Source organism: Siphateles boraxobius, unplaced genomic scaffold (genome assembly GCF_051911475.1).
Source record: "Siphateles boraxobius isolate OS27281-9 unplaced genomic scaffold, OSU_SipBor_1 30, whole genome shotgun sequence".
In the NCBI taxonomy this organism is placed as follows: Eukaryota; Metazoa; Chordata; class Actinopteri; order Cypriniformes; family Leuciscidae; genus Siphateles; species Siphateles boraxobius.
Window position 1 is genome coordinate 18,593,206 of NW_027508920.1, and position 22,510 is coordinate 18,615,715.

At 42.7% G+C, this 22,510-nt stretch overlaps 1 protein-coding gene across 6 annotated transcripts in view; it reads right to left on the bottom strand.

Annotated features, from left to right (window-relative positions):
- sptbn4b (spectrin, beta, non-erythrocytic 4b) overlaps positions 1-22,510 on the bottom strand; it is a 106,287-nt gene that overhangs the window by 41,109 nt on the left and 42,668 nt on the right. For 5 of the 6 annotated variants that reach the window (XR_013210488.1, XM_077248463.1, XM_077248462.1 and 2 more), the window contains exons 18-19: positions 16,363-16,453; positions 10,178-10,324 (exon numbers count right to left, since the gene is read on the bottom strand). Coding sequence is in view for 5 of the 6 variants with exons in the window: in XM_077248463.1 (XP_077104578.1) it covers positions 10,178-10,324; positions 16,363-16,453 (238 nt within the window). In the remaining variant the exon portion in view is untranslated. Of the gene's footprint in view, positions 1-10,177; positions 10,325-11,134; positions 11,834-16,362; positions 16,454-22,510 lie in introns of those variants that run through there. The other variant, XM_077248464.1, reaches the window with a different exon arrangement.

Here is a 22,510-nt window from a genome sequence, read left to right on the forward strand (position 1 = left end):
GGGTTGCGGAGGGCACTGAGAGTCAGCGGTCCAGTGGCGGGAGCGCGGTCAGCCCTACCTACGATCACGAGCCCATGCAGGTGGGGCGAGCTCGGCTTTCCCGGGAGGAGAAGGAAAGGCGGAGATCCCAAGGTCTCTGCCTTTACTGCGGGGCCGCGGGACACTTTGCCTATAGTTGTCCGGTAAAAGGCCAAGCCCGGCAGTAAGTATGAGGCTACTGTCGGGTGGGATCTCCGCCAAGAAGACCTCATCCACATCTACGCTCCTCCCGGTAAGACTAAGATGGTCAGTACACAAGCAGGACTGTCAAGCACTGGTGGATTCAGGGGCAGAAGGTAACTTTATGGACCATTCATTTGCTCGCAAGTTTCAGATTCCCCTTTTCCCTCTCACCAGTAGGATATCTGTACATGCACTCAACGGCCAAGACCTTCCCACCATCTCCCTAATCACCGGACCAGTCGCACTTACCACTTCAGGCAACCACACCGAGACACTTTCCTTCTACATACTGGACTCTCCACTCGCACCTGTTGTCTTAGGACACCCCTGGCTCATTAAACATGACCCTAGAATTGATTGGCAACAAAGATCTGTGTTGGAGTGGAGTAGTAAATGTTCTGAGTCCTGTCTTGTGTCTGCTTGTTCGTCTGTTCCTGTCTCTATGTTTCAGGAGGAGGCAGTGGATTTATCAAACGTGCCCGCAGAGTATCTTGACCTGAAGGAGGTGTTCAGTAAGTCTCGCGCTGCTTCTCTCCCTCCGCATCGTCCCTATGACTGTGCCATAGAGTTATTGTCAGGTAAGTCTCCGCCTAAAGGCAAGTTATATTCGCTCTCTGTCCCGGAGAGGGAGGCTATGGAGAAATATATTTCTGATTCTCTAGCAAATAAGTTTATCCGCCCTTCCTCTTCTCCAGCGGGGGCGGGGTTCTTTTTTGTGGGGAAGAAGGATGGATCACTGCGACCTTGTATTGATTACCGAGGGTTGAACAGCATCACGGTAAAGAATACCTATCCTTTGCCGTTGATGTCTTCAGCCTTCGAGAGGTTGCAGGGAGCATCTATCTTCACGAAATTGGACTTAAGAAACGCTTATCATTTGGTTCGCATCAGGGAGGGGGATGAATGGAAGACTGCTTTTAACACCCCTAGGGGGCATTTTGAATACTTGGTCATGCCTTTCGGGTTGTCCAACTCCCCAGCAGTCTTCCAGGCACTCGTCAACGACGTGCTGAGAGATATGGTTGACCAGTTCATATATGTTTACCTGGATGACATATTGATATTTTCATCTTCTCTCCAGGAACACGTTCAGCATGTCCGACGAGTGCTCCAGAGGTTGCTAGAGAATGGGCTTTTTGTCAAGGCGGAGAAATGCGCTTTTCATGCACAGTCTGTTCCGTTTTTAGGATTCATTGTGTCGACTGAGGGAGTTCGCATGGATCCTGAGAGGGTTAAGGCTGTGGTGAATTGGCCAAGTCCAGAATCTCGTAAGGCCCTACAGAGGTTTCTGGGGTTTGCCAATTTTTACCGGCGGTTTATTCGCAATTTCAGCCAACTAGCCGCTCCTCTGACCGCCTTGACCTCCCCCAGAACTACGTACAGGTGGTCAGACGCTGCTGAAGCAGCGTTTGCCAAACTAAAAAGCCGCTTCGTTTCGGCTCCCATTCTCACCGCACCTGATACATCACGTCAGTTTGTGGTGGAGGTCGATGCGTCAGAGGTGGGGGTAGGTGCAGTGATATCCCAGCGTTCTCTCACAGACGACAGGATGCATCCGTGCGCGTTTTTGTCACATCGCTTGTCCCCTGAAGAACGTAATTATGACATTGGTAACCGAGAGTTGTTGGCAGTCAAGTTAGCGTTGGAGGAATGGCGTCACTGGTTAGAAGGGTCAGGGGTACCTTTTATCGTCTGGACTGATCATAAGAATTTGGAATACATCAGAACTGCTAAAAGATTGAACTCCAGGCAGGCTCGGTGGGCACTTTTTTTCGGACGTTTTGATTTTACTCTCTCGTACCGCCCGGGTTCTAAAAACATCAAACCTGATTCTTTGTCGCGCATTTTTTATCGCTCCGAACGCCCGTGTACTCCCGAGTGCATTTTGCCGGAGAATCTATTCATCTCCACACTCGTATGGGAGGTCGAATCGAGGGTCAGAACGGCCCTAGAAGGGGTAATGCCTCCGCCCGGTGGCCCACCGAATCGTTTATTTTTGCCGGAGGGATTACGGTCTGACGTTATTCAGTGGGGTCATTGCTCCAACGTGGCTTGTCATCCAGGAGTTAGTCGCACTAGCTTTTTAGTCAAGCAACGGTTCTGGTGGCCACTTATGGCTCGTGACATTCACAGTTTTGTTTTGGCTTGCTCGGTTTGTGCCACTGGTAAGACTTCCAATCGACCCCCAGATGGGTTACTCCAACCGCTGCCTGTCCCTTCGAGACCCTGGTCCCATATCGCTCTAGATTTTATCACCGCCCTCCCACCCTCCCAGGGTAACACGGTTGTTTTAACTGTGGTGGACCGATTCTCGAAGGCGGCACACTTTATTCCCTTACCCAAATTACCCTCAGCTAAGGAGACAGCGTTGACAGTCGTTGATCACGTCTTTCGCTTACATGGCCTCCCGATAGACGTGGTCTCCGACAGAGGACCCCAGTTTGTGTCCAAATTTTGGCGAGAGTTTTGTAGGCTACTGGGAGCGACCGTTAGTCTGTCCTCAGGGTTTCATCCCCAGAGCAATGGCCAAACCGAGAGAGCCAACCAAGATTTGGAGAGGGTGTTGCGATGTATGGTTTCCAAGAACCCTTCCTCATGGAGCCAACAACTGTCTATGGTGGAGTACGCCCACAACACATTACCAGTGTCATCCACGGGTCTATCTCCATTTGAATGTAGTGTAGGGTACCAGCCACCTATTTTTCCCAGTCTGGAGTCCGAGGTCGCGGTTCCCTCCGCTCACGCCTTCGTCCAGAGGTGTCACCGCACATGGACTAGAGCCCGTGAGACTCTACTCCAGGTGGGGGCGCGCACCAAGACCAAGGCCAAGGCCGATCGCCACCGGTCGAAGCCTCCCGTATACGTCGTCGGTCAAAAAGTGTGGCTTTCTACTAAGAATATTCCTCTCCGCTCTGTCTCTAATAAACTTGCTCCCAAATTTATTGGCCCGTTTACTGTCACCAAAATCATTAGTCCGGTGGCAGTCCGCCTCAACTTGCCTCCAGTGTACAGGAGGATTCATCCCGTTTTTCATGTATCTAAAATCAAACCCGTGTTTCACTCTCATATTAATCCGCCAGTCCCGGTTCCCCCCCCGCCGCGTCTCGTAGAAGGGGAACCCACTTATTCGGTCAACCGTATTCTGGACTCTAGGCGGAGGGGACGCGGATTCCAGTACTTGGTGGACTGGGAAGGTTACGGTCCGGAGGAGAGAAGTTGGGTACCTGCTAGAGACATCCTGGATCACTCCCTTATTGATGATTACAATCGACAGGTAGGGGAGCCTGGGACCGCCAGGAGGCGTTCCTAGGGAAGGGGGTACTGTCACGGTTTATATTTTCATTGTCTCCTTTTAGTCTCGTGTTTCTGTTGTTAGATGTGTGGGTGTGTGTGAGTGGGCGGCTCCACTCTCATCAGATCTATTAGCGATCAGCTGATCGCAATCATCTTCCCAGCTGCTACCCATCATCTCACCCTTTAAATACTCACGGAACTTTCCTCTCCTTGTCAGATCGTTGTTTGATGTTCCCCGTGTGTGATCCTGTTCCCGTCATCGTCTCGTCCTGTTTCCAGTCTGGTTCCTCGGTTCTTCACGGGTTTGGATTTATTCTTCACTTCATCACCACGGCACTTCACTCGGGATCACTGACCATCTTGTCCCTGCGTTACCAGCCTGTTGTGTGTGCTCTGACTGTGTGTGTGTGTTACACAATTAAATGAGTTTTACTTGCATTCTGCTTCCGCATCTTCTGTCGTGATAGCACCAGCATTAATCTGGTTAAATCTGACCTGGAAGTGCATTACATCACTTCCTGTGAGCTGCGAGGACGAGGCAGTACAAATGACCTTCACACATGGGAGCTCTGTGGTTTGGGGTTTGTGGTCTTGGGTTGGGGTTTGGGGGGGGGGTGAGGAATCTGTTACCTAGCAACAGATACTCCCCTTCCCTTCACTTCACTTGGCAATGACATCTGACAGCTGCCGGGTTAGTGACAACTAAACTACATGTTGTACTTATAACACATGTGTCCTGCAAGGGTGAATCACTGCACAACACTGTTTACTGGAAAATACAGACTAATGAGCAGAAGCTCTGACTCATCAAGTCATCATTTACTCGACCTGGTGTTGGTCTAATGCCGTACGCCCTTCTTTCTTTCATGGACCACAAAATTATTATTTTTTTAGCTTTTTAAAAAAGACACAAAAGTACCACAGAATAATCCCATGCGACGCATGCGGTATATTCCAAGTGTTCTGGTGGTATACGATATTACATTTAATGTGTTATTTAATGAAAATCCTGACTTTGGCCGTTGGTCTTCTGTGCTTGACTCTATTAGCGCCACAGTTCACTCTGAATCACCCACAAAAAGTTGTGAGAAGTTGTAAGAAATCAAGATTAACAAAAGCGTGACATGAAATGCATCCCCAAAAAAGCATCCGTGTACTTTCTTCACTGAGTCAAATATCACTGGACCAGAACCCCGGGTGTCAGTTCACAGATGTGAACGCGATAACTTCTTGTTACCCCCAGAACACTTGGGATATACAGCATGCGTCACATGGGATCATTCTGTGATACTTTTGTTTCTTTTTTAAAAGCTTGATAATGGCCGCGATTCACTGACCATTATATGGACAGGCATGAGTGTGACAGTTTTTAAAAAGTCTCCTTTTGAGGTCCATTAAAGAAAGAAGGGCATTAGAACAACTCACCAGGGTGAGTAAATACTGACTTGACTTTCATTTAATGGTGAACTATCCCTTTCATAACAGTGTTATTCTTATACGCACATTCTTTATAAAAAACTGTTTTCCCCAACATAATAGCAAGTTTTGTAAAAACCTCATGAAGTTAATTTAAAGATAATGAACACTATCCTAAAGTGAAGGTCAGATACACACTATCCCTCAAAACTGTGTATGAATATGAAATGAATTGCAGATAATGGAGACTCAACCAAAGCGACTTCTCGGAGTCTCCTAATTCAGAGGTATATATATATCCGACCATGAATTTGACATTTCTGCATGTCTAAATGTCAAACACCACCACATCCATGAGGATATGGTAGACCATATTATAATTTAATGTATTATTTTAATATTACTTTATTGGAGAAAGTAGGGATAACTGTAAAGCTCAAAAAATGTGACATTTCAGGGCACTGATCAGTTTTTTGTTTTGCAATTGATGTCCAAAAAAAAGCTGTGTTCCCCTAACAGAGCAAACTTATTTTTTGTCATGTGACCACATATTTAGAAAGAGCCTGTCATATACAGCTGCCTGTGATTCAGTGATGGACATGAGAAAAGTTTTTTTAATGCTTAAAACAGCTTGCATGCCAAAGTTTATTTATTTTAATGGTAAGTAAAAACAAAAAAAATTATATCAAAGGTAATTTATCCGATATTATACATGTTGGTGAATTTGTAATGTTTAATTATTTTGGCTAAAGCGTAGCCATGAATTATTCAAATATGACACTGGATATGACCAGAGCAAATTAACACTTCTGGCTGAACAATAGGACCAACCAAGTTTGGACAGTTTTTTTTCTTTCATAACCCTAAACAAAAGCTTAATTTGATATTTGTGAATACACCTGTGAACGCTGTGAATGTGTGATTAATTTCGAAAGCAGATAAAGCAAGGTAAACCTGTCCAAACAGGCCAGATTCAGCAGAAAATAAGAGCGTGGTACATGAATCCAGGGCGCTCTTATAAATATGTAGGCAGCACAGTTCAGCATATTTCTATTCCTGGTAACTAGTTTAAGGTTATATGACAGAGAAATGAGCCTCAGCGTTCAGCTGTCTACAGGAAATACTAGGTCAAGACAAAACAGAGAGAAATCTTCACACACGCAAACCTCACACACTATCACACACTGTGGCAGGGCAATATCAAATATCTATAAAATATTCATGATAATTTCACTGGCAATATCTATATCAAAGTCCACGTACACACTGCAAGGTTTCAAGAGTGACAACCACATTTAAAGACGCGAGTGAATCCCCCAAATTATTGTTCCTTGTGTGTACGTCACACAACTCACTCCCTAAATTGCGATGATCGACAGCATGGTAGCAAAGTTCTTTGCTATTTTTGACTAAATAATATTACAGTGACACAAGACTGGTTATGATCTGGGATTTTAATTAAACCACCGTCTACTGAGGTGTCATGTGATGTTTATGTTTGTAAGGCTGCTTTTTGTCATATCAACTTAACCCTCTGAGGTCTAAGGGGTTTTTGGGGTCCTTGAGGTGTTCTGACGTGCTCTGACATTTGTGCTTTTTTCAGTTATTTATAAAAATGTTAATGGCGAAGGTGTAAATTCACTCTATATAGCACAAACGGGGCTACCGTAATATGTGAGCAACATGTCTGTACATGTTTGTATTTTTTAGAGAATAATGTTTATGCGTGGTTATTGAAAATCTAAAACTTAAAGTGTCTGAAATAAGGCCACAAAACACATACTAAATATGTGTCCACAAGACTTTTGACTAATGAGTGTTGTTGCCTAGAATTTTTGCTTCAAAATGATCTGAAAATCACCCTGCCTAATCATTTACACAAAACAATACATTGATTTAAATTTTATAAGACACCTTTTGTTTGGAAAGGCAATATGCGTGGAGGCGTGTTCACACCTGAGAAGACAAAGGCCGGATAATGTGCCACATACATAATGAGCTGCATATTAATTAGCCTTTCACACAGGTGTGTCACAGGATCCCAAAGAATGCAAGGACAAAACAAATTATCTATATATAAATTTTTTACAATTAGAAATTGTAACCAGTTACAAATAGGTTACAATTACAACAACAATTACAATTTCAACAATATTTCAAGTGTATTTCTTTGTAAAAATTATACATTTTATCATACGTATTAAAAAAGGTAAGGATTCATTAGTTTGAATATTGGAACAAACACTATAATAACATCTTAGTTGATAATTCAATATACCTACTTTATTTTTGACAAAACATCATACTTATCGTATATTTAACTATGAGCAGAAATTGGTGAACAAAAGCGTACCTATTTAATGTGACAGTAGTCTTTTTTTACAGTCAAAACTTTATAATCTATCCAAAACTAATCACAAAATCTTGTCTAAACATTGATATTTATACTTTGTTACAATATTTGTAACATATTGTGTATGATATATTAGCATATACATTTGAATTTGCAGTTTGTTGCTTATAAAGACATTTTATTTCAACATATTTCAGTCTATTATTACTCATCTTAGTAGGCTATAGCAATATAGTTTGGATGTGTTCATGTAAACATAACGTTTACTAATGTAGGTGCGAGAATGAATGAATGGCACAGACACGCGCTGTATAACTGTAGTAAACAAAGCGCGCGCGCCTGTGCCGTTCATTCATCATTTAGCCTACACACAGACACGCAATTCATATTTAAACAGTCTTTTCGCCGTTTACAGTCAGACACTATTCAATATCGAGATTAGAACAAAGCACTTAAGAATAAATAACTTACTACATCAGCTGGATCCGTTGCTCCTCGAAATGAAATTACCAGCACTTCTGGTACATTTTCCAGGGTTATTAGATAGTATTATTCCTCACAGCGTAGGGATACACTGTGTACACAGCTCTAGTAAGATACTTACTGAACACGATGTGTTTTATAATCCAGCATCATGTTTGTTTTTCTTTATTTGGCGACAAGCACAACACTTTGTTTTTATTGTGAGTATCCACAAAAAAATAGACACTTATCAGGATCTAATGATGTACAACACTTAATATGTAAGATCAAAATCAACAGAGTATTTTGAGTTTCTTTTGCACTGATAAGAAAAAAAGCGAGACTATCGCGCCCGCGCGATAGCCGACCTCAGAGGGTTAATTAACATTTTTGGGCTTATTGTTTGGATTTGGTTCACAAAGCGATCAAGCTAGTGACATTTTGGTCTTGTTTTCAATATAAAGCACTTGGATTTATTGTTTTTTTATGGGCTTGTTCTTGTTTGCTGTTTTTTCTAGCAAGATCTGGCAACACGAATGAGTCACGGCTTGAACATTTTCCTCGCGCATACAGAAGAGAGACACATCTCTGATGTGCGTTTAAGGTTTAAACACATCATTAACAACTAGTTGTTCAGGGTCGGTTCCGTACACTGCGTATAATTTCTTTAAATGCAGTTGTCGCTCCAGTAAATTTCTGAACTGTGCGTATACAAAATACAATTAAGCATTAAAAGATGAACTGACAACCAAATTTAATTGCATTATACATGGCCAAATTCTCTCAGATATCAATAGCGACTTTAATTCATTCATTTATATATATATATATATATATATATATATATATATACTATATACACTGCCGTTCAAAAGTTTGGGGTCGGTAAGATTTTTAATGTTTTTAAAAGAAGTTTCTTCTGCTCACCAATGCTGCATTTATTTGATTAATAATACAAAACAAACCCAGTAATATTGTGAAATATTATTTCAATGTAAAATTTCTTGAGCATCAAATCATCATTTTAGAGAATTCAGCTTTGATCACAGGAATAAATTACACTTTACTATATATTCACATAGAAAACAGCTGTTTTACAATATTACTGGGTTTGTTTTGTATTATTAATCAAATAAATGCAGCATTGGTGAGCAGAAGAAACTTCTTTTAAAAACATTAAAAACTTTTGAACGGCAGTATATATATATATATATGTGTGTATGTATATATATATATACATATATATATTTGACAGCACACATTTTTTATATATTAAAATATTTTGGTAAAAAATATAAGCAGTACGTTAAATATAAATAAATATTGCTGTTCATTCGTATAGTTCCGCTGGTTAATTTAGCGAAAAAAATTTAAATTTACAAATACTTTGCTTCAATGGCTGTTTCTGTAAAAAATATATAATTTAAATATATAAATATATTGATATATTTTTTTGGTAATGTCACCAAGCCCCATCACACACCCATATCTTCTGTTTCCAATGCATACAGATTTATGTAGACTAAAATGAGTAAAGGTGCCTGAATGGCTTCTGGTATCTCACCCTTACTGAACAGTTATATACATTAGTGTAGAAAACCTGACATATTCAGAATACATCAAACACACACTACCTTGTAAAATCCTATTCAACAACAACAAACAACAAGATTCTCATCCTCTGTTATTGCAGCTGACCACAGAATACAATGATTAATGCTTTTGTGAGATGCCCATGATCATTTAAGATGGGGAGGCTGAGACACTGTTCAATGTCAATAAAACAGCATAACTGACAGATTAAACAACATCAGTCTTTCAATCAGACATCAGTGCACTACTAGGGCATTTCACATCTATCTAAAATGCACTTCAGAAACACTTCCAGTTATAGAAGATACAATATAATATAATTAATATAATAGTCAAATAATTGTACCATCTGAAAGCTTCACAATTTGATGTCCGGGACATTTATTGGCATCTAAAGGCATAATGCGTACACTTCCATTCAAACTAATGACTAACAATAATTACTAATCAAAGTGCGTGTGTACCACTAAATATAACACTAAGTGGATTTGCCCTTGTTAAAAGCTATGCCGCCTCTGATTACTGGCTCTGTATCAGTCGTTGACTAGAATGGAATATGAGCAAAGACTACAGATATAGAAAGACGGTTCACTCCCATTACTTATTAATGGGAGAAACTGCAACATGCAATATGGCAGAATACGTCTTGCCTTCTAAGTAAAAGAGCCAAAGACAGACAGAATGACAAGAGTTGTGTTTTCATTTCAAGGTGCCCAATGGCATTTTTCAAGCCAGGTGACAAATCTGACACAGAAAATGCTTATATATTAACAGTATCAACTGCTATCAGCAAAGATACTGTAGTGAGCATATCACAACCTTGAGAGCTGAACTTACTTTCTCGATCTTGTCCAGCCACTCCTTGTTCTGAGCAAGTTCTGCCATGAAGGTCTGATGTTTCAGCCACTTCTTATGAAGCTTTTGAGTCTCGTCGCGGGAAGTGTCGCGGGCCATTAGCATCTTCTCTGCCACCCAATCACCAATCTATGAAACACACAAAACCATAAACACATCATGTTAGGAATCACACTCATAACTCGTAAAAAAGTGTTCCTCTGGTCTATGATCTGATCCTCATTTTTCACATCTATTAATTTTATTTAAAAACATTAAAAATGGATTAAATATACATATACTAGCTTTAATATACCTCTTCTATAATAAATGTATATATATGTGTATATATATGTGTGTATATATATATATATATATATTGAAATGCAAACATGCACAGTAGCCTATATGATCAGCACACAAAGCTTCCACCAGATTATATCATTTTTAAAATGACAACATCCAGAAAACAACACAAAAAATGTAACCCAGTAAAACACTGTTAAACCAATTTTACCAAATACTAAGAAAATGATCCTCAAAGACTCCTACGCACAAGTGATCCCAAACAACGTATCACATTATCATTCCTGTACAAACCACAGTTTTTTTTTTTACTATATTAAATAGTAGTTGACTTCCTCCAGTAAATGTCAAGCAGTCCTGCTGTGTGAGATGCATTACTAAATCTAAAACTATTTTAAACAAAATTTAATTATCATATTTGTACTAAAAATGGATTGCAGGACTATTTAAGTGAACTGCAAAACAACAACAACAACTAGGATTATTAAGAAAGCGAAAAACAAAATGATCACAAGTCACAGTACCTAAAATATACACTTATTTACATATTTCATAATGCTATGCTATATATAAAAATAACATTTTGGGAAAAAAAGTTCATGAACATTATTTGTGAACTAGAGATACATTATTATGTCATGTTATAATTACCACCTGAATCAGGCTGTGAAGAATCTGTCAGTCAAGTTCCCAAATCCACATTGTTCATTATTCACAGAACACACACGAGCAGTCCAAAAACTGTGCTGGATGAAATATTCAAGACATGTGCAGACAACTCAGTGTGCGCTATTTTTGGACCAAACTAAATCCTTAAATGACTGTGTTAAATCCAGTGAACACAAGAAGTGGTTTACATCTTAGTAAAGAAAAAACAAAGAGAATCCCCAAAAAGGTACAAATGACTTGCAGTGTTGAGCCCGTGCAGAGGCCAGACTGAGTTACAGCGAGGAGAGAAATGAGCCCAGTAGAAGTGATTATTGATGTTACAAACGCTAGCCACGGACAGAGAGAGAGAGAGAGAGAGAGAGAGAGAGAGAGAGAGTGAGCGAGGGCGTTGGAGAGTGTCAAGAGGGAGGATGAGGGGAGCGTTTTCCCCTCCCCTTCTCGGAGCGACCCAGACACACTCTTCACCCCGCTTGTGCAGCGCCTTGCATCTCAAACAAATCCATATTGTCTTCTTTCAGTCCTTGCTGCCCTCTTTTCTCTCCTCCTGTTTTGTAATATAAGCTTGACTCAATACTGCGGTGCCTCTTCTGCCTGAGCGGAAAGACCTAATTTATCCCGTTGCAGCATCCACGATGAGAGAAAAGCATACGGAGAGACAAACAGACGGAAAGAGAGGAAGAGAGACGACGAGGGAGGGGGAGAGAATCACATAGTGGGAAAGAGAGAGAGAAAGCGAGCCTACGTAGTTCTAAGCGTCACAAGGACAACATCAGGCTCAGGGAAGCGAATACCAATGATTGATCGAAAGGGAGAGAAACAGAAACAGAGGTCCAAAAATAAGGGAACGAGTCTGACAGATCATAACACAAGCTTGCAAAAGGGGATTTCCGTAGCGTTGCCATCGAATAACAATTTTTGGTTCCCCAAAGAACCAAACCAGCTTTTAAAAGAACCATTTTTCTTAGTGTGAAGAACATTTCAATAATCTAAAGAACCCTTTTCCACTATAAAGAACCTTTTGTGGAATGCAAAAGTTTCATCAGTGAATGATAAAGGTGCTTTATTGGCATCTATGTTTCCATCCATGTAACTTTTCAATTGATTTTTTCTAGCGGGTAGATGACAGTTTAAAACCATACATACTTAAGAACTAACTGTGCTTTTAACATCTCTCTAGTACCTACTAAACACTGCAGTGTGCTCTCACCCATAAAGACATTTAGGGTCAATCATTGGTGTTCCTCAAAGTGACCCTGGAGGGAAAGAAGGAATAGATCCAAGGAAGAGCGAATGACCATCCAGGGACACAAGATATTAATTATCCAGAACACTGATGGTTAACTACACCTCCACCACCAACACCAGAGACATTTCAACTACCAAATACAATAATGTGATATTTCAGATCAGAAAACATCTCTAAGGGAACAAAAACAGAAAGCCAATAAGAAAAAGTGTCACATAAGCGGTTTATAATAGCATTCAATCGTACTATATTATCCTGGACAGTATGCAAATTCTTGGAGTGTAAGGAATGCTGTAGGGAGGATATTTTGTAGACCAAAACCTGGAAACTATTCCTGTTAACATTTTCCTGAAGTCAATGGGTTTTTTAAAAGGGTTTTGCATTAAATGCGTGAAATAAGGTCTGTGCTGAACACGCTCAAGATATTTTCAGATTTTATTCTACGACAATGTACATCAGTTGTAGTGCCTTCTGACTTTTGAAAATCTTTTACTTGTCTGCTAACAAGTGACTAAATCAGCTTTCAGCATCAACTTTTATTTATTTATATAGCACAACTTTGTTGCCCAAAAAAGTGGGACTACAGAGTTTATCAGACATTAAACACCGAACAGGTCAACTCATCCACTAACTAGTGCGCATTCACAGCCTCGGTGTGTTCATAATCGGCTCTTGCAAACTATTATATCTCGAACTTTCAGGGAAAATGTTTTCTGAATAAAGACTGAAAGAGCTGACTGAATTTTAGAAGTTGTGGTATAGTTTGTTTATAACCAACGGCTCGCTTTTTACTTCTAGTGATTGTATTTAAGCTTCAAAATTCATAAAAAGTGTTTGTGAAGACACTCGTGTAAGAATCATAACCTTTTGTTTGACACAGAGCTTATTTTAAAAGTCAATGGAAAAACCCTACTGTGTTTCAGTCGAGGGAATCAGGGTGGTGCTAATTTCCAGGTTGGCCAGCAAATATACTACATCATGCCAGCTGTGATTTTTTGGCTTTTTTTATTAATTTTTTGATTGGACTGCAAAGGATTAAAGATGTTTTACACAAAACTGGATTAATAATGTAAAACAGCAGTTTTATTTCTAGATGCCACTTGCTGAATTAAACATGCAGTGCAGTCTGGTTACAAGACAACAGTGTAGTCCTGTTTAAAATGCTCACTGTTGCATAGCATGTTCTGTTTCAGATACTATTTAAAAAAAAAAAATCATATTTAGTGTATTACTGCTAGACTCTAGTAGGCAGTGCATGTTGATTCCCACCATAGCCAAAATCTGTCATAATGTTCAAAGCATTTAATGCACACTATACTACTATATGATATATATTATGCAAAGATAAACGTTTCAAATAGTATGCTGTTATCCAGGAAACAAACGGTCACATGATCTTGCTACGTTGCATATTTCAGGGCTCATCTACACCAGTATTTACAAAGAATCAGATAATGCTACAAATCCATTGATTTTGATGGGGATCTCAGAATAAAAAAATGCATTACAATATTCAATACCATGCATACGCCCTGGTCGTATAAGATTTTAGCAAGCATTTGATTATTCAGGTTCCCTATCAGTCGCTCACGTTCAACATTACGTCTCCCGTTCTCTCCTTCAGGAAAGTATTAGTAACCGAGACGTTTTCAATGCACACAGAAAATTTGCATTCAGTATACACACACTGCATATACTTATGGCAAAATTACATACATACTGAATACTTTCCATTCTGAACACACACTGTTATTATGAAGAAGACGACACTATGCTGTCCATAAACAATATGGCATTGCATATACTGAATGTATTTCCACAGTGCATTAGAAAAACTGATTCAATGCACTCTGATCATGCTGTTCTCGGGCTCCACACGTGTTTGACAGCTCTTAGTGAAGGCAGAGATCCGTCCTCATCCCTGCAGTGAACACAAACACACACACACACACACACACACTGCTGAAGTTCTCTCTCTCTCCACTGAATGAGTGATGAGGAGACCCGCTAAATAATTGAACGTGAGAAGGGAAGAACAAGCAAAGCCCAAATAAACCTGCAGGTTTGGGCCACACCGGGAGCCTCCTACTGAACAACTGCTTTCACGCAGCATTTACCCACAATGCTCAGCTACTCAGAATCATTCAAAGACACAAACAAGATGCCACTCGTTAGGGCTGTGCGATTAATTGAGTTTCTGTTTCCATTTTGTTTCTTGCTTCCAACGAAAGATAAAACAATTATTGTGCAGCATTCCGTTCCAAAAGGTGAAATACACACAAAAATATGTCAAGATGCCAGATATTCATGTAAACACACTCAGTTATGCCTCAGTGAATGTAAACAGTTGGCAAATAAATAGGATGCGTGTCATTAGATCTGTCAAGGGTGTTTTCACACTTGAGTTCTCTTTAAAAGAACCGAATTCAGACCCTTTGAAGTGGACCAAGAGGTGAACAAGTGAAAAAGCACCCCCCACAGACCTCTTTGTGTTCTTCATACTGTTGCTTTTTGGATCTAGTCCAGTTCAGTGGTTGATGGCTGACTCTATACCCTCTAAAATTTGATCCTATTCAGTTACATTGTATGTGCCTCACTGAAGCCAAGATTTGTATTTTTAAAGTACATTTTTATATTTATTATGATTATTATTTTGTAAAACAGCACATGACTTAAGTACATATGTAAGTGCATGTCTATAAGTACACTTATGCCATTTCATAATTACTTCTATTGTCTTTGAAATAAGATGAATATACACACAAGCATTTATTGTATATAAACTAAAATATACTTTGTAATTTATATTGAAACTTGTGTCATGATTCAAATGATAAAAAAAAAAACATTTTTATCGGACAGTATTACAAAGTGCACTTTTTAAAAGTGTACGTAAATGTGTTAAGAAACAGTCAGGAAAGTGTTTTTTAATATTTTTTTCAGATTTTAAACACACTCCAAGTGCACACTCAATAAAATTAAGCACACTTCTTTTTCAGCAACTTGACAATTTGTCCACGCTGATGTCTCTGTCAATCACAGTCAATCAAATGGCGCTTTTCCATTACCAGTACCAGCTCAACTCGACTCGGCTCGCTTATCGCTCCGTTTTCCATTACAGATAGTACCTCCACAATAGTACCTGGTCATCATAGCGACACCACAGGAACTACGCGACACACACACGCGTATGGAGGAAATCGAGTGTATTCTGTTTTTGATCCTCGGGATGTGCCTATTTCTCACAGGAAGAAGACAAAAGTTGTTTCAGGAGAGGCTGAGGGCAGTAAAACAAAACACTGCTGTAAAAAACAGCTCCGTCTGGCGCGTGCAATGATGACGCGGTGAATAGTGACGATTCTCGCAGACCAATCAGCGGTCTGCAGTGTTTTCACGTCACATTTTAGTATCGCCTCAGCTCGCTCAGAACCTCGCCGGAGGTGATATGAAAAAAAGTACCCAAAAGCAGGTACAGGTACAACTTTTACACGGTGGAAAACCAAACAAAGGCGAGTCGAGCTGGTACTGTGTAGAGGAAAAGCGCCAAAACATATCTGATGCTTAATATGCAAACATATGGAGCAGGATTTTCGACCAATGAAATTTCACTGTGGGCGGGATTACACAGATTGACACCACTGTAGTTAAAACCCAGTGAACAATAAAATGTCCTGTGGCTTGACTATATTGACCAGTTAGGAGGAAACCCCCCCAAAACATATCACTATCACATCCCATTTGGTTAGGACACTCTGTAATAGCAATACATTTTTATTACGCTACTTGCAAGAAATACTTTCTTGCACTGTGGTGTACCAACACATGCATCTGTGCAAACTGATCTTTCACGTACAGAGGCAAACGTCTTTTGGTTCAAAAATCATCTCTCGCACAAGCTTCACACATTTTCCAAAGACAAAGTATGGCACAGTTTTTATTGTTTGTGCTCAGTTGGCACTCGTCCTACCTCATGGCAGTCTTGTAGAAACCTCTGGAGCTCCCACTGGTCATTGAGTTTATGAAGCCACTGCTGAGCGTGTTCACGGTTCTGGTTCCCTCTGTGAGGCACACACAAATACAGAAACTCTTGTATTATTTGTGCTAAAAGAATAATAAACTATTATCAATTAATCGTAACAGTGTTTTTTAGCGGAGTCTCTGTTTAGAATAGAAGGTGGACTGTGCCATAACAGATTTCATACACAAATGCGCTTCGAAATCCAATTTCACGCTCCTCACCGAGACTGCATTCAGATCAGTGACTGTGGATTCTCAGCGAGTTTCTTTGTTATGTCTCTATGGAAAACACATTTTAAATTCAACGCTGTCTATAGGAGCAGGTGCCCGTTCTATAACGGAGGGCAGACACTGATGTCAGGTGGTAGGTCCTCTTAGAAGAACAACAGCACTGCTTTTGCAATGAAAGCGCAACACATTCGTATTACAAATGCTGAGTGATCCCAGAATAGAGGTTTTGATATAAAGAAGAATGAAAAACAGTGTAACACAATACAACAACTAGGTCATTTTCAAGAAATGGTGCCATTTCTGAATCATTTATGACCCTATGACTACTACAGAAAGTTAGCATAAAAACATACATAATTAACTGTATACTAAGCTTGGTCATTACATTTGATAAAGTCAGAGAACAATGTTTTTATATGTAAGGTAAAATAATTTTTTGGGGGGTAACACTACTTAAAGTCTTCATGTGTAATCATAATTTACTTTAAAATGCATTATATCTTTTCATAAATAATTTGAACCAAAGTTAAAATGCATTATAATATACACAGATTCCTTGTTAAATCTGAAATTGGTTGTTTGTCATGTTTTAATGCATTTTACTTTCTAAAGGTGTATTATAATGTACTATAAATGTGGTTACAATTATTCATGAGACCATACAATGCATAATAAGGTGCATTACTAGGCATAATGAATGCATTAAAATACTTTTAGAATGCATTATACATAAAGGCTTTAAGTATTACCAAATTTGTTTTTCCATTTGAAAATTCAACAATTTTTTCCTCACTCATCACCATTTAATAATAATAAAAAAAAGAAATTCTAAATTTAGATTAGATTAAAATAAATAAATAAACTGAATGTAATGTTTTCAGACATGTACTTTGAAGTAAAACTTTAAATTTGACATTATTACAAAGTGCACTTTTAAAAAGTGTACTTAAGTGTGTTAAAGAGTCATGAAAGTGGACTCCTTTTAAGTGCACTAAAGTGGCCTTTTATTTCATTAACATTATATTACCTGCAATTACAGCTTTTTAAAACATATGATTTGAAGTGAACTACAAGAGCACATTAAATATAATTAAGTACACTTCTTTTTCACAAGGGCCGTTTAACCCCAAAACATTTAAATGTAACAGGGTTTACATCTTTTGAAATAGAAATGTCATGGATTATTAATACATATTATGCTTATACTTGGTAACTTATAACTTTTGTTCCCTTTCAGTCGATAACGTCAGACGTAGTCGACGTCGACTGAATGGGGATCACGCTAGGGAGCCTATCATCTTCGATTACTATTGAACGAGCCAATGGAATTTGGCGTGCGTGATTTGCATCACACACTCCGCCCCCGCGGCGCGGGTATAAATACGGAAGTGGATGCACGCACTAGTTGCCTTTCGCTTCGGAGCCGTTCGTCTTTGATGTCTCTGAAGAGTGCTGTTGTGTTCAACGAGCGAGTGTGTCGGTGTTCTTGCGGGAAGACCTCTCCAGTGTTGGTGTTCTACAGCGTGGTGCAGCGGTGATCGCGAGCTTCTCAGCTCTCAACTGCTATTTTAACAGCATCAAATTTCTATTGTTTGTTTGTGTGTTGACGGTTGGTTAGAGGGCGAGAAGTGAGTGCTTCACTGTTAGTTGAAAGACTATTCAGTGTTTGCCGCGGTCATTCCCTGTGTGCTCCGGCACTGGTGACGGTCCCATTTCCTAAAAGAGCAACACGGGTGTGAGTGCGTCTTTTTCAAGATGCCATTCCATCCGTGCGTTTCTGGGTGCGGTCTGGCACTATCCCCTTCTGACGGTCACGAAAGTTGTGTCGCATGTTTGGGCTTACAGCATGCCGAGGCAGCTTTCGTGGATGAGTCATGTTCTCACTGCGGGAACATGACCATCTCGGTGTTGAGATCTAGACTCGCCTTCGTCAAAAGCGTTGGTGCAGTCCCCACCTCTGGGCCCCGCCCCTGTTCTTCCTCTGGGTTACCTTCCCAGAGGAGGACTGGGGTGCCGTCCAAGCTGGGTGATCTGAGGATCACAGTGAGGGGTAATCCGCCCGGCCACGCCCCGTGGGTCCCTCACTCCTCTTTCACACCGCAACCGGTGGAGCTCCCCATTGATCCCGCTGGTCCCTCTGTAATGGACGGGCCAGCCGTGTCATTTGGGGCCCCTCCAGGGGATACGTTGTCAATCGCAGCATCGGAGGGGGAGCTGAACTCTGGAGATGATGACTCGGCTGCACTGCCTCCCTCCGGGAGACCAGTGTTGCCCGAGCCAGATCCAGAGATGTCAGCTATGCTGAAAAAGGCCGCCGAGGCGGTAGGGCTCGTGTGGAACCCTCCACCGTGTCCCGAGCCGTCTCGGTTGGATGATTGGTATATCGGGGCGGGCCGTACTGGTTCTCAGTCCGCCGCCCCGGTTCCTTTCTTTCCTGAAGTGCATGAGGAGCTTACGAGGGCATGGATGGCACCTTTCTCTGCCAGAAACCGCCTGAGTAGCTCCTCCCCCCTCACTACCCTTGATGGGGGAGCGGTGAAGGGTTACGAGGCTATCCCTCCGGTGGAGCGGGCCGTTGCGATGCAGTTATGCCCAACGGCGGCCGCTTCCTGGAGAGGTGATCCTCGTCACCCCTCTAAAGCCTGTAAGTTCTCGTCCGCTCTTACGGGCAAGGCTTACAAAGCTTGTGGGCAAGCCGCTTCCTCCTTGCATGCCATGGCGTTGCTCCAGGTCCACCAGGCCCAGGCACTCATGAACATGCACGAGGGTAGTTCGGACCCTGAGCTCATGGGTGAGCTCCGCACTGCAACTGACCTCGCCCTCCGGGCGGCGAAGGTTGCAGCTCGCGCGGTTGGTTCGGCGATGTCCACACTAGTGGTCCAGGAGCGCCATCTCTGGCTCAACCTGGCCGATATGAGAGATGAGGACAAGGTTCGGTTCCTGGACTCTCCCATTTCCCAGGTTGGGTTATTCGGCGACGCTGTGGAGAACTTTGCCCAACAGTTCTCTACAGCTCAGAAACAGACGGAGGCCATCCGGCACATCCTGCCTCGGAGGGACGCTGCTGCCTTCACCCGCCCCCCGAGGTCAGATCCTCCGCCTGCTCGTCGCCGAGGGCGTCCGCCTGCAGCCGCCTCAGCTCCCGCCGGACCATCGCAGCAGCCTTCACCCAGGTTCCGGCGCGGAGCCGGCCGCGGAAGGGGCGCCCAGCCTGCTCCAGGCGCTGCCAAGCCAGGTGGTAAGCACCAGCGCAAAAGAAAACGCTGAACCTGGACGGGCTCTCAGGGATGGAGGAGTTGCTTGTGGAGTGGTCGCCGATCCACTCCCTCTGGCTGGTTGGAGGGCCGGCTGGAGTTTTTTGTTATGTGTGTGTGTCTGTTCCGCCGCTGGCACCTATAAAAACGGGGTCAGCGGTACCCACATATTCAGAAAAAGAGCAATTTTTCTATTCCTGAGTCCCAAGTGGGCCAGTCTGGCGGGTGTGACCCTGTATTAGCCTTACATCCCCCAGCTTCCCTTGGTCGCCAACAGGCAGCTTGGGGCGTTCGAGGACCCGGTCATCCGCCTTCTCACGTCCCCTGCCGCTAGTGGAGACAGGTAAGTGTTGCACTGCACACTAACATCACTATCTCTACTTTGCTGCCCCACCTCAGGCTCGGCTACCCCGCTCAAGTCAGTGATGGTCACCACATTAGGTGTTGAGCAGACGTGCTCCTGAAAATTCAGTGATATTCATCACACCGAGTGGGGAGCAAAAGTGCTCCTGACTTGTGCGTGTTTGTCTTATCCTGCTGGCGAAGGATTTGATATAGCCGCCCTCCAGCCGGTACGAAGACCAGTCGAAGACTCGCCCTTCGTGCTACTAGGTGGTGAGTCGTGACCATCTTGGCCCAAGATTGGTCTGCAGCTTTGACCTGAAAGACATGTAGTGTCCTTCCTCTCGAGTGCTCCAGAGCCCGTTGGGTCTTCAGGTCAACTGGAAGAGAGTAATCTCGCCCACGGGCTGAGTATCTCTTTTTCAGTTTTGGAGAGGTACTCGGTCTAACACGTCTCTCCAGTGAGAATGTGTTCAGCTGGTGTTGAAGTGAGAAAGGGTCCCACTGAAAAGATTCAGAGGCTCCTGGGTATACGGTAGTCGCAGCCTTTGGCTTCCTCCGTATGTGACCGCTTCAGCGCTAGCTTCACGATCGAGTCCCGAGGTGACCGTGGCAGAGCAGCTCACCCTGTGTGACTATAGTTCATCCCGGTCTGCTGCCAAACCCTCCTCAACAGAGGGGCCATGTACAAAGGGCGTGTTTTAACGGGGGCCTGGGCGACCCCCGACTACACGGGCATTCGTGCCTCGAGTTGTTGGACATTGCGGCCTGTGTGTCACAAACTCTCCCGTCACCTCCTCCTTGGAGTCAGACGCTTCTGAGGGCGCCTTGTTCCACTCCTCCCGCTTACTCAATCGTGCCGCCATCGAGCCTCACGACAGTTATAGCCAGGGCAAGTGGAGACTCCATCCCCTGGGTCCGGCTGGGTCTTGACCATTCCGGGGCCGCTCAGTTGTCCCCCCGGTTTTATTTTTCCGCCAGTGTTTGGGTAAACCGAGCGGACTACCCTTGGACAAACACTGGGTCTCAGCTGCCCCGGGGGCCCGCAGAAATACGTTTAACCCCAGTGAGCCTTCTAAAAGGTGACTGCGACTCAGGGTCGCCTTGCGCCTGCTCAAGTCAGTGAGATCATCACACTTCATGTTGAGCAGAGTTGCTCCTGAAACTCAGTGAAGTTCATCGCACTCAGGTGTTGAGCAGCAATGCTCCTGTAGCTCAGTGAGTCCATCACAGGTAGCTCAGTGAATTCGTCACACGCAGTGCTGAGCAGAAATGCTCCTGGTGCTCAGTGAAGTTCCTCGCACTCAAGTGTTGAGCAGAAATGCTCCTGAAGCTCAGTGAGTTTATCACACTCAGGTGTTGAGCAAGAATGCTCCTGAAGCTCAGTGAACTTGGCACACTCAAGTGCTGAGCAGAAATGCTCCTGTCGCTCAGTGAAGTTCTTCGCACTCAAGTGTTGAGCAGAAATGCTCCTGAAGCTCAGTGAGTTTATCACACTCAGGTGTTGAGCAGGAATGCTCCTGAAGCTCAGTGAACTTGTCACACTCAAGTGCTGAGCAGAAATGCTCCTGTCGCTCAGTGAGGTTCTTCGCACTCAAGTGTTGAGCAGAAATGCTCCTGAAGCTCGGTGAGTTTATCACACTCAGGTGTTGAGCAGGAATGCTCCTGAAGCTCAGTGAACTTGTCACACCCAAGTGCTGAGCAGAAAACGCTCCTGAAGCCCAGTGATCTTCACATGTTGTGTTGAGCAATGCTCCTGTCTTTTGCGCCCGTCACTTGCACCTACGTGCCAAGTCAGGAGAGGAACAGGTCTTCATAGTTGCCCCTTATTGGTCCAACTAGACCTGGTTCCCATCAACAGCCTTCCTGACTTCCCCGGAAAACTCTTCGGGGACGGGGCACGATGGCACACGCGTTCTTCCCCCGGGGATTCCGGGCGGTCTTACATCTGAACGCGGAGGTTCAGGTGGCTATCACAAGAACATGTGATAGTTACCATCACTTCTGCGAGCACCCCCTAGAATGGGGTAGCGTGCTTACGCCTTTAGAAGTGGAACCTAGTCGTTGAGTGCGTCTTCTCTCCAGAGGAGATCCTGAAAGCTTTCGATCACTTCAGTGCTCTCTTTCCTGCAAAATGGGTTGCAGTAGGCTGTTTTCCTTCACCCTCAAAATGATGTTGCCTCGGTGTTTAAACGACGCTCATCGTGTTGCAGAAGTATGCAGAAGCACGTTCTGATCGTCAGGTTCCTGAGGAGCAAGGTCTTGTAAATC